The 11,537-nt window shown below is 41.2% G+C and overlaps 1 protein-coding gene across 4 annotated transcripts; it reads left to right on the forward strand.

The window, feature by feature from the left end:
• Positions 1-335: 335 nt before the first annotated feature.
• LOC306928496 (UDP-glucuronosyltransferase 2A1-like) lies at positions 336-10,722 on the forward strand. 4 transcript variants are annotated; one of them, XM_079508663.1, is made up of 4 exons: positions 336-459; positions 1,010-1,057; positions 3,019-3,078; positions 9,031-10,722. In XM_079508663.1, the coding sequence occupies exons 1-4, from the start codon at positions 428-430 to the stop codon at positions 10,640-10,642; spliced, it is 1,752 nt and encodes a 583-aa protein (XP_079364789.1). In that variant the 5' UTR covers positions 336-427; the 3' UTR covers positions 10,643-10,722. The 4 variants fall into 4 exon arrangements, with proteins under 4 accessions (XP_079364789.1, XP_079364790.1, XP_079364791.1 ...); XM_079508664.1 differs by lacking the exon at positions 9,031-10,722 and adding an exon at positions 4,378-6,005; XM_079508665.1 differs by lacking the exon at positions 336-459 and having other exon boundaries at positions 1,039-1,057; positions 9,039-10,722.
• Positions 10,723-11,537: the final 815 nt, after the last annotated feature.

The following is an 11,537-nucleotide window of genomic DNA, read 5'->3' on the forward strand; positions in this document are numbered from 1 at the left end:
TGCAACGTTTGCTTCTGAGATGTAGTGGAGCAGAAGTAAAAGTACTGAAAATTGGAAATACAATACCTCGAAATTGCACTTAAGTACAGTAGGCTATACTTAAGTGCAATGAGTAAAATGAATTAGTTGTACTTTACACCACCAGGGTTTAAGTGTCTTGCACAGGGGGACACTTTAACTGCACGTATAGGCCAGGGGGTTGAACCGTGACCTTCTGAATACCGGATGGCCCCTCTTTCCACGAGAGCTACAGTACGCCCCTGGAAGGACCAAGGAGGGAGCGTGTTTTGTATTGTGTAAGTACATCCGTAGCGCAGTACGTCAGTACGTAGGATGCTAGATATTCTGGAACTGGAGAGGGTTGTTGTTGTCATGTTTGCAGCTGTGTCCCAGAAATCCCAGTCACGTATAGCTGCTGCTGCTGCTGATGAACGTGTCGAACATCTGGAGGGAAATCAGGTGAGACGCACGCACGCACGCACGCACGCACGCACGCACGCACGCACGCACACACACACACAACTGTTCTAACTTTCTGTTTTTTCTAACTAATCCTTTCCAAAGGACAGCTCTTTTATCGGATGCAAATTCGGATTTTTAGCAGCGTTTCTCCATCGGTTTTCCGAAAAACGTGGCCGGTGTGCAACCACCTTTACTCTTTGTTTCCATGACTGTGTGTGTAAATGATCCATTGTTCTTTGGCTGAGGCTCCTGGCCATTTTATTTTGTTGCTGTCAGGCAGAAACTTAACTTCATACTATTTTAGGCCATATTTGAAAATAATTGCAAAAATAGTATATTTAAAATTTAAATCAGTATATTTTTATTTTTTATTTTTTGAAGAAACAACTTTGTATAAAACGTCACCCCAGAACATTTTTTTCATAATAATCTATTCCCAAATATACAGTATAGGAAATTAAATGTTCCCTTGGTTTGGCCACATTTGTGGGCCTATTTGTAAAAACCTTCCCAGTAAACTATGGTAATTTGAAACCTTTTCCTGCAGATCTGATCTGTCCACGCTCAGAGGATTCAGGGGACTCAGATCATATAAGTAAGTCATACAATCCAGAGATTATGCTTTTCCCTAAAGAAACACTTCTTAGCCATGCCTACTCCCGCTCTGGTCTTTATCTTGGAGAGATAAGTGTCAGTGACTTCCTGTAGCAGGCAGTCAGTCAACAGTCTTGTTTTACCAGAGCAGACTGTGTTGTTTTGACTGTAACTACCGCTATTAACAATGCATGGGAAATGGCTTCCCTCCCCTCTCTATAGAGTTTGGAGGTATACAGTGTCTACAGTCTACACTGTTTTTATTTTGATCCAGTGAAGTTTCTATATTCTGTGACAAGAAATAGTTTTATGTGGGATGTTATATTTAATACTCAAATGATACTCAAATTGCAATGTATCATCCTGTAATACCATGCACTGGTTCTCAAAATCTCAACATGTGGTCCGGGGACCCTCAGGGGTCCTTGATAAGGTTATAGAATTAAACTTCCAGGGGGTCCCCAGCAAAATGAGTTAATGCATCAAAAGCAGTTATCAGCTATTTGAAAATACCCAATCTAAAACAAGTCTAGTAGTTCAACTATTTTCAAAAAAATCACACCTGTGTGAAGTGAAGGGCGCTCTTATCATCATACATCTTCATTCATTATCTTTGTGTTAGGACAAAATAACCGACAAAATAGCATGAAAGAGAGAAGGACTTACAGATGCAATCTCCACTTCATTCATAGTGTATGACAGGTGACCGGGGTCACACAAAATGAGGCAGACATAGATTGACACTAAACACCACATATTTGATTTCTTGTAATTTAAAGAGACTGTTTATTTAAAGCTTGTATGGCTTTGTAAGCTTGTTAAAGCTGTGCCTGTGTGAACAAAGTTCTGCAGCCTTTCTACACATGGGTGGTTTGCATTGCTTCAGTGGTTGAAGAGAATGGAACAGAATGTTCCAGTTCAGATCTGGTAAACATTACAGCAATCATCAATCAAAAATGTTAAGTCAATACAAGTAATGTAGTAATTGCCATAATTTCCACCTGACAGAGATGATTTACAATTCGGGATTTAACTCTTATCTCTAGTGACTTACAGGTTGGAGTAAGGGCCATGGACACTAGTCAATAAACAACAGGGTATAAGAGGTCAAGTGTATGACTTGAAAGAGAGAGAGAGGTTTATTACATACTGTAAATGACATCTCTAGTTGTCAGCAATGCATCGTTCTTATTCATTATCATCTCATTACATTCTTGATGGACGATTTGGTGGTGACTATTCACCACCAAGGACGCTTACAGTACATCAAAAACAATAAACAAACAACCAAACCAAAGCAAAAAAACAAACCAGACCAGACCAGACCAGACCAGACCAGACCAGACCAGACCAGACCTAAACTAAACTAAACTAAACTAAACTAAACTAAACTAAACTAAACTAAAAATAACTTTCCATATCCCTTAGAAAATACAGTAGGTGTCTTTTCAAGGCAGCCTTAAAAGATTATGGTAAATCACCATTGGGAGAGCGTTCCACAGGCTGGGGGTGGCCTCTGAAGGCTCTATCCCCAAACGTTTTTGGGGGGTTAGAGACAATTGTTTCTATCCCCCCACTTCCAACCCATGCAAGTTATCCCACATGTAGACCATGTTGGAACTACATTGGCTTGCCCACTTCCAACCCATGCAAGTTAGCCTGCATGTACATGTAGACCATGTTGGAACTGTGTGTGTGTGTGTGTGTGTGTGTGTGTGTGTGTGTGTGTGTGTGTGTGTGTGTGTGTGTGTGTGTGTGTGTGTGTGTGTGTGTGTGTGTGTGTGTGTGTGTGTGTGTGCGCATGCACGTGCATGTGCGGAGAGAGAGAGAGCGAGAGCGAAAGAGAGAGACCCCTTACAATAGTGTTGTGTTTCATTGCCGTCACATTGAGCTTTGGACCCAGCACACAGATATTATGTTACATGAACTTGAAAGTGCTTAACTTGTTTTTCCGTCATTTAGGCTAACGGCGAGGTGCTTGTTTAAACCTTTCTTTTGGCAACAGTCTTTCAATGGATTTCGGTGAGTGTTAACAGGAACATTTTCTTTATATTGAGGGTACTGTACAGATCTAGAAATGTCATACTTTATTATTACGAAATGTAAAGAGCACGTGGTACAGTAATAATACATTAAGGCTAAAAGGATAACACTAAAGTCCAGGGGACTTTATTGTTCCATTGTGTCCAACAGTATGTGTCAGATGCCCTGCAGGTGAAAATGCTTCTTATGAGCTCCTGTGAACTAATAATGAAGGGTTAACTATCACCTGGGTGCTGTGCTACAAGTAGAACATAGTTTGGATATCATATATATTATAAACCAGCACACCCAGCTATGCAGGGTTTAGACGTCAATAGTTAGCAAAAGACCAGGCAAGGTTTCAATCCATAGTGGATCTTTGTCAGTTAAATTAAAACCACCTGTTCAGTTGTTCCATGAATATAGACTCTTCGCCTGCAGCCTGCTATATGTCACTCCCTTAGTGCAGGGATTCCCAACCACCGTTATGCGGACTGGTGCCGGTCAGCGGGACATGTACCACCGGCTTAGTGGATGCAGACAGCAGGTGCAACTCATCACTATTCCTATGGGCTGTTATTGACTAGGTGAAAAGGTAATACAAACAAAAAAGTATATGAGATTACTCTCATATACCAACTGTTAGGACAATAATCTATCTAGCTATATGGACTATTCTACATAGTTCAGTATTAGTTCAGTATAATCAACAGATCACATCGCAAAACAATATGCACAAACCAGGAATTTCTTAAGGAAAACAGATATATTCTTAACTTTCTCAACAACTGTCTCATTTCAGTTTTACAAACCACGTGTTAACCAACCTGGTTAAATTAAAGCTAAATTACTAAATGTTTTTGGATTAGGTTTGTATTTACTGTACATGGATTGCTAATGGGTGGAACTCATGACAACGAATGTATAAGAAAGAAAAGAAAACAGAGGATCCATGCACTCAGCGGCAAAAGGAGGATAGTCTTTATTAAAACAAGGCAAATGCCAGCATGTTTTGACCACAAAACAGATTACCCTGTTGGAGTCCTGTTGTGGTCAAAACATGCTGGTATTTGCCTTGTTTTAATGAAAACTGTTTTCCTCCTTTTACCACTGAGTGCCCGGTCCTCAGTTTTTTCACGGTTTAACCCATTTTATCCAGGAGAACTTCTGACATTTAAACTATTTTGAACTACCTGTATCTCCTGTGAGCACCCGGTTGTATTGTTTTGTCACATTTATAATGTTATTGTAATTAACTACATGTAAATCAATTGTTAATTATTGTTTGTATATTTTTAGGACTGTAGGAGGAATGAATTTGAAGATGCGTCATCCATCAAATGCCATCTTTGCACTGCTGTTGGTCCCACTGGCATGTGTATTTGGGGGCAAAATCCTGGTGGTCCCTTTGGATGGGAGTCATTGGGTGAACATGAAAGTACTCATTGAAGAGTTGCACTTAAAAGGCCATGATATCACTGTGGTTCGGGCATCCAATAGTTGGTACACCAAAGAAATGTCCCCTTTCTACACCTCTGTCAGTGTTCCTCACACTGGAGGATTTGATGAGGAGTTCTTTGGAAACCTAATTATGCGACTACTGCACGCACAAAGGCAAGGCATGAGCTTTTGGTCTCAAATGCGTATGGAACGGGAGAGTCACACACACTTCTCACTCTTACACAAGAGCATGGCTGAAATGACTGCTCAAATACTTGAAGACAAGAAATTAATGCAGTCTTTCCATGATGCCGACTATGACTTAGTTTTGACTGACCCTGGTGTTGGTGTGGGGACAATACTTGCTCGCCGACTCGAAGTTCCCCTTGTTTACAATGTCAGGTGGACAGTTCAAGGTGAAGCTCATTTTGTAATTGCCCCCTCACCTCTGTCATATATTCCATTCACTGCCACAGAGTTGACCGACAAGATGAGTTTTGGACAAAGGGTCAAGAATTTTGTTGCATATGTTGTTGGAATGTACGTAATGTCACAAATCACAGAAGTTCATTACAAACCAGTAATTGAACATTATTTTGGCCCTGATGTAAATTATGATACATTTTTCCAGGATGCTGACATCTATCTCATGAGAAACGATTTTATCTTTGAATTTCCCCGTCCTACTATGCCAAATGTGGTCTACATGGGTGGATTTCAATGCAAGCCTGCCAACCCTCTCCCAAAGGACCTGGAGGAATTTGTGCAGAGCTCCGGCGAGCATGGAGTTATCATGATGTCCTTAGGGACCTTAGTGGGAGAACTACCGGTGGACATAACCGAAGAGATTGCTGCAGCTTTCGCCCAGCTGCCTCAGAAGGTTATCTGGAGGCACACTGGACAAAGACCAGCCACCTTAGGCAACAACACCCTATTGGTCAACTGGTTGCCACAGAAGGATCTGTTAGCACATCCCAAAACCAGAGTCTTTGTTGCACATGGAGGAACCAACGGGGTTCAAGAGGCAATTTACCATGGAGTTCCAATAGTTGGACTTCCCTTGGCTTTTGATCAACGTGATAACCTCTCTAGAATGAGAGCAAAGGGAGCAGCTACGATGGTGGACACTGGCACGCTGGACAGAGACATTTTTGCGGATGCATTGAAAGCAGTTCTGCATGACCCCACATACAGGGAAACCATGCAGAAGCTCTCAAGGCTGCACAGAGACCAGCCCATGAAAGCACTGGACCGGGCAGTATTCTGGATAGAGTATGTTATAAGAAATAAAGGAGCCCCTCATCTGCGGACGCATTCCAACAAACTGTCCTGGTTTGCTTACCACTCTATTGATGTGTTCGCTACTTTGCTGACAGTTGTGTTGGTTGTGACATTTACTTGTATTTCAATTCTGAGATGCTTGTGGGGGAAATTGTTTGCGTAGAAACATGGTAAACATCAGTAGTATGAGTATGTATACAATATAACACATATGTGGCCGAACACAACAACTACTGTCCCTTTTTACTTTTCATTTGAATTTGAAAGTAGAGGTTTGGAGCTAACATTTGCTTAGATTGACCCATCGCTTTTGGAATTACTGCGTATGGACAAATTAAACATCCTATATTCTAGAGCCTTTTGAATAAAGTTAAACACGATATAAAACAATGAAAATAACTCCATTTGTTTTTGGTCAGTTTTTCCTGGATGCCTCTTTCTGCTCTTCTATCTCACAGGCTGTTTTCAGTTGTGACTTATTAGTCATTCATATTCATTAGCTGACTACTGATTAGCCTAATTGGCTGCTATCCGACCGATATGGCCATATGGGACCGACCGACTTCAAACTCGGCATGCACATCTGCAAGGACCCAAGGGGCTGTGGTGGCTGGGGTCGAGTTGTTCGACTAGGCGGTTGTCTCCAACCAATATAGGCATATATGGACATCCAGTTATCCAAAACTGTATAGTGGACATGAAGCGCAAACCCCAATTAATACAATTCTATGCCGGTTGGGCACCAGCCTACTCAGGAACTCTTAATTCAGTTATGCACATTAAAAATTCAATATTGCGACCTAAACATGTGGCATTGATCAGTTGTACTGATTTCTAAAAAGCACCTTGATTTTAGCACCATTCAATTTCATGACCCCAAGCACTTACTGTAGATTTAGCCACACTGGAATCACGACCCCACATGATCTAGAAGTCAAGATAGTGAAAAACTAGTAAAGGTTGCCATTCTTTCATAATTGAAGATGTAGTTGCACTGTGGTAACCTATCTGCTGCAGGCTACAGCTGTAGGCCTACTCATTTCTAATTGACTATCACACAGCAACCATTTTTTGCTCTCATGTCATACGCTGTGTGAATATGGTGAATTAGCATGATTCTGTGACCCCAAAAATGTAGATTTAGCCAATGGGATCCTATGTAATAATCTAGAAGTTGAGCTATTGAAAAACGAGTATTCAAATGTTGGCAATTTATTTCTATTATAAGATGGCGAACTAAATCTGTGTAATTGATCAGAGGTACTAATTTGTAATTTGCGCCATTGGATTTCCTGTCCCACAATTTTGTAATTGTTAGTCACTGGAATCATACTAATGAAAATATTGCAAAACAAGTATTCAAAGCTCACCATTTTTCTAAATCCAAGATGGCCACCATATTAGCTTTGGCGCAAATGGAATCATTGATTTTCTGATTTGTTTTTCTCTGAAGTCTCCAAAAATGTAGGCTTCCTAATCTCCTGAAAATGTTAATGAAATTCAAATTACACAAGGAAGCGGACTGTGTTAAAATAGGTGTGGTTCTGAATAATTTTTTATATATTTAATATTACGTGTTAGAACAATTATATACATATTTCTATTCATGTTTTTGCCATAGCACAGGTAACTATTTTTGAATGAAAATTAGTTATTGATTAACATCACCTGGTTAAATTAAGGCTAAATGAATGCCTCATCATTTTATTTGACACTAGTTTAGGTTTTTATTGTCTCCACCAGGCCGAAGGCATGGGAAGAGAGTATTGTTGCGTTCACACGGGCAGACGCAAGTCTACCATTCATTGTCAATGGAAGCCAGCGACAGACGATGCAAAAACGCAATGATGTATGTAGCTGCTACACACTTGTGATCTTTGCGTCTTTGCGTCTGCTCGTATGAATGCACCATATGATTTGCACCATGTCCATCCGTCCGTTAGTCCGTGTGTCCATCCATGTGCATTGTGTCTAGCTAATCTCTATAGTAAGGGCATTTTATCAGGTATTTGACCAATCTGGGAACTAAATCGTTACCAAGAAATTTCTTCACCAATGTGTTTCTAAAGGTGTCTAATAACATGTACTAAAAGTTTGAAATTCAACTCCCGTGGGAAAGTTGAGTTATTAGCATAATATGTGACCATACCCTTAACATCCTATATAAGGCAAAAAAAGTCCAAATTTCATCATTCTTTAAGTAGCATGTGACATATGAAACTAGGGGGTTTTCATGATTCTGAATCCATTCCAAGCATTAGTTTTGCACAAAAAACACTCCTTGGGCTAAATTAGGCCATATCCACTTGACCAAATGTGCTGACCTCATCACGTTTGTGTGGCCGTTTTCCTCCCAAGGAGTGTTTTTTGTGCAAAACTAATGCTTGGAATGAATTCAGAATCATGCAAACACCCTAGTTTCATATGTCACATGTTACTTAAAGAATGATGAAATTTGGACTTTTTTGCCTTATATAGGATGTTAAGGGTATGGTCACATATTATGCTAATAACTCAACTTTCCCACGGGAGTTGAATTTCAAACTTTTAGTACATGTTATTAGACACCTTTAGAAACACATTGGTGAAGAAATTTCTTGGTAACGATTTAGTTCCCAGATTTTCATAGATTTCTCTTACTACTAGCACCGTTGGCCCAGTCGCTGCGAAACTGTGCACACATACTCCCTGCGAACCTCTGCCCCAAAATGTCCAGATAGGCCTGTTATAGCACCACCATGAGGCCGGTTTTTGCTGAACAAGTTTTTTTTTTAAATATTACTCATACAAATGTTATCCATATCACATAATTCGGAACACACTGTCTCTGTGATCAACACAGATCTGTCCGATTTTCCATATTCCATATGGGCTTGATTGGCTTCCAAAGTTTGCAGGATTCGTACATTTTGAACAAAATGCCTCAAATCATGAACACATTGTGCGATTTCAGTGACATTTTGCACGCACATTCCCACTAGGCCGCATGAATACAAATGAATCTTGATTTCATTCACCTGGTTGATTCACATCGCTGTGTGTTCCTCCAACACAACTGGAGGAGCAGTTTTTCCTAGTTTATACTGTAATGGGTGAAACTTTCTGTTTCACTATATGACAACCAATGTAGGCTTTGTAAATAAATAAATACAACTTTTAATATTATTGTAATGAACTATACATAAATCAATAATGGTAACACTTTGATAACTATTGTTTGTATATTTTAAGGGCTCTAGGAGGACAAAATATGAAGATGTGTCATCCATCGAACATCATCTTTGCACTGCTGTTGTTCCTGCTGGCATGTGTATCTGGGGGCAAAATCCTGGTGTTCCCTTTGCATGGGAGTCATTGGCTGAACATGAAAGTACTGATTGAAGAGTTGCACTTAAAAGGCCATGATATCACTGTGGTTCGGGCATCCAATAGTTGGCACATCAAAGAAATGTCCCCTTTCTACACCTCTGTCACTGTTACTCACACTGGAGGATATGATGATATTGAGGAGTTCTTTGGAGGCCTAATTATCCGACAGCTGCACGCACAAAGGCAAGAAATGTCTTTTTGGTCTCATATTCAGAATCACCGGTATCTTCACAAACAGTTCTCACTCTTACACAAGAGCATGGCTGAAATGATTGTTCAAATATTTGAAGACGATAAATTAATGCAGTCTTTCCATGATGCCAACTATGACTTAGTTCTGACTGACCCTGGTGTTGGTGTGGGGACAATGCTTGCTCGCCGACTCCAACTTCCCCTTGTTTACAATGTCAGGTGGACAGTTCAAGGTGAAGCTCATTTTGCCATTGCCCCCTCACCTCTGTCATATATTCCATTCTCTAGCACAGAGTTGACCGATAAGATGAGTTTTCCACAGAGGGTCATGAATGTTGTCGCTTATGTTTTTGGAACGTACATAATGACACAAATCTCAGAAGTTCATTACAAACCACTAGTCAAACATTATTTTGGCCCTGATGTAAATTATGATGCATTTTTCCAGGATGCTGACATCTATCTCATGAGAAACGATTTTATCTTTGAATTTCCCCGTCCTACTATGCCAAATGTGGTCTACATGGGTGGATTTCAATGCAAGCCTGCCAACCCTCTCCCAAAGAACCTGGAGGAATTTGTGCAGAGCTCCGGCGAGCATGGAGTTATCATGATGTCCTTAGGGACCTTAGTGGGAGAACTACCGGTGGACCTAACCGAAGAGATTGCTGCAGCTTTTGCCCAGTTGCCTCAGAAAGTTATTTGGAGGCACACTGGACAAAGACCAGCCACCTTAGGCAACAACACCCTATTGGTCAACTGGTTGCCACAGAACGACCTGTTAGCACATCCCAAAACCAGAGTCTTTGTTGCACATGGAGGAACCAACGGGGTTCAAGAGGCAATTTACCATGGAGTTCCAATAGTTGGGGTTCCCTTGGCTTTTGATCAACGTGATAACCTCTCTAGAATGAGAGCAAAGGGAGCAGCTACGATGGTGGACATTGGCACGCTGGACAGAGACATTTTGGGGGATTCATTGAAAGCAGTTCTGCATGACCCCACATACAGGGAAACCATGCAGAAGCTCTCAAGGCTGCACAAAGACCAGCCCATGAAAGCACTGGACCGGGCAGTATTCTGGATAGAGTATGTTATAAGAAATAAAGGAGCCCCTCATCTGCAGACGCATTCCAACAAACTGTCCTGGTTTGCTTACCACTCTATTGATGTGTTCGCTACTTTACTGACAGTTGTGTTGGTTGTGACATTTACTTGTATTTCAATTCTGAGATGCTTGTGGGGGAAATTGTTTATGAAGAAACATGTTAAAAATGAGTAGTATATAAAACCGCATGTAAGTAGAGCTATCACTTGCTTGATTGACCCACATTGTTTGAAACAATGTGACGTGAGTGGCGTGACGTGAGTGATGTGACGTGATGTGACGTGACGTGAGTGATGTGACGTGCACGTGACGTGACGTGACGTGACGTGACGTGACGTGACGTGACGTGACGTGACGTGACGGCTCACAGGCCTTGCGCGACAGCATTTTTTTAATTCTTTGAATTGGGAACAGCTTTACGTGCTCCTCTCTCTCTCTCCTTTTAATTGAGATATTTACTATTTAATCACACATTTCCATTTTGCAGCCATATTTTACTGCCATGTCTTAATACAGTGTTGCTTTTTACAAAAATAAGCAAATTAAGAAATGCCACGGTTGATTTTGAGGAAATTTGTGGGTAATTAGCGTGCCTTGCAGGCCTTGCGAGCCTCTCAGGCCTCGGGGCGTGCACAGATAGAAACTAGGGGGTGCTAGAGCACCCCCTGCCCTTTTCCCTCTGAACAAATGTGCCCTTTTGAAAAAAAATATTTTTATTTTTTGTGTACAGTATGTGGACCATGGTGACATTGATCAATTCTTGATAAAAAGCTTCTAATTTATTATTTAGGCCCCAAAATCTATAAATCTCACACTATTAAGGCAACCGGCCGGTTCCATGCGCTGTACAAGGTGCCCTTTTTTCACTTTAGCACCTGCCCCTCTAAATATCTGTGCACGCCACTGGGGCCGCCTCATGCCTCGCAAGCCTCGCAGGCCTCGCACCTTGCACCTTGCGAGCCTCGCACCTTGCGAGGCCTCGCTGGCCTCGCGCCTTGTGAGGGCTCGCACCTTGCGAGCCCTCACTTCCGTCCGTCCATCCCTTAAAGTATGTCTTCACCGACTATGA

Source organism: Electrona antarctica (assembly GCF_951216825.1).
Source record: "Electrona antarctica genome assembly, chromosome: 8".
Lineage (NCBI taxonomy): Eukaryota > Metazoa > Chordata > Actinopteri > Myctophiformes > Myctophidae > Electrona > Electrona antarctica.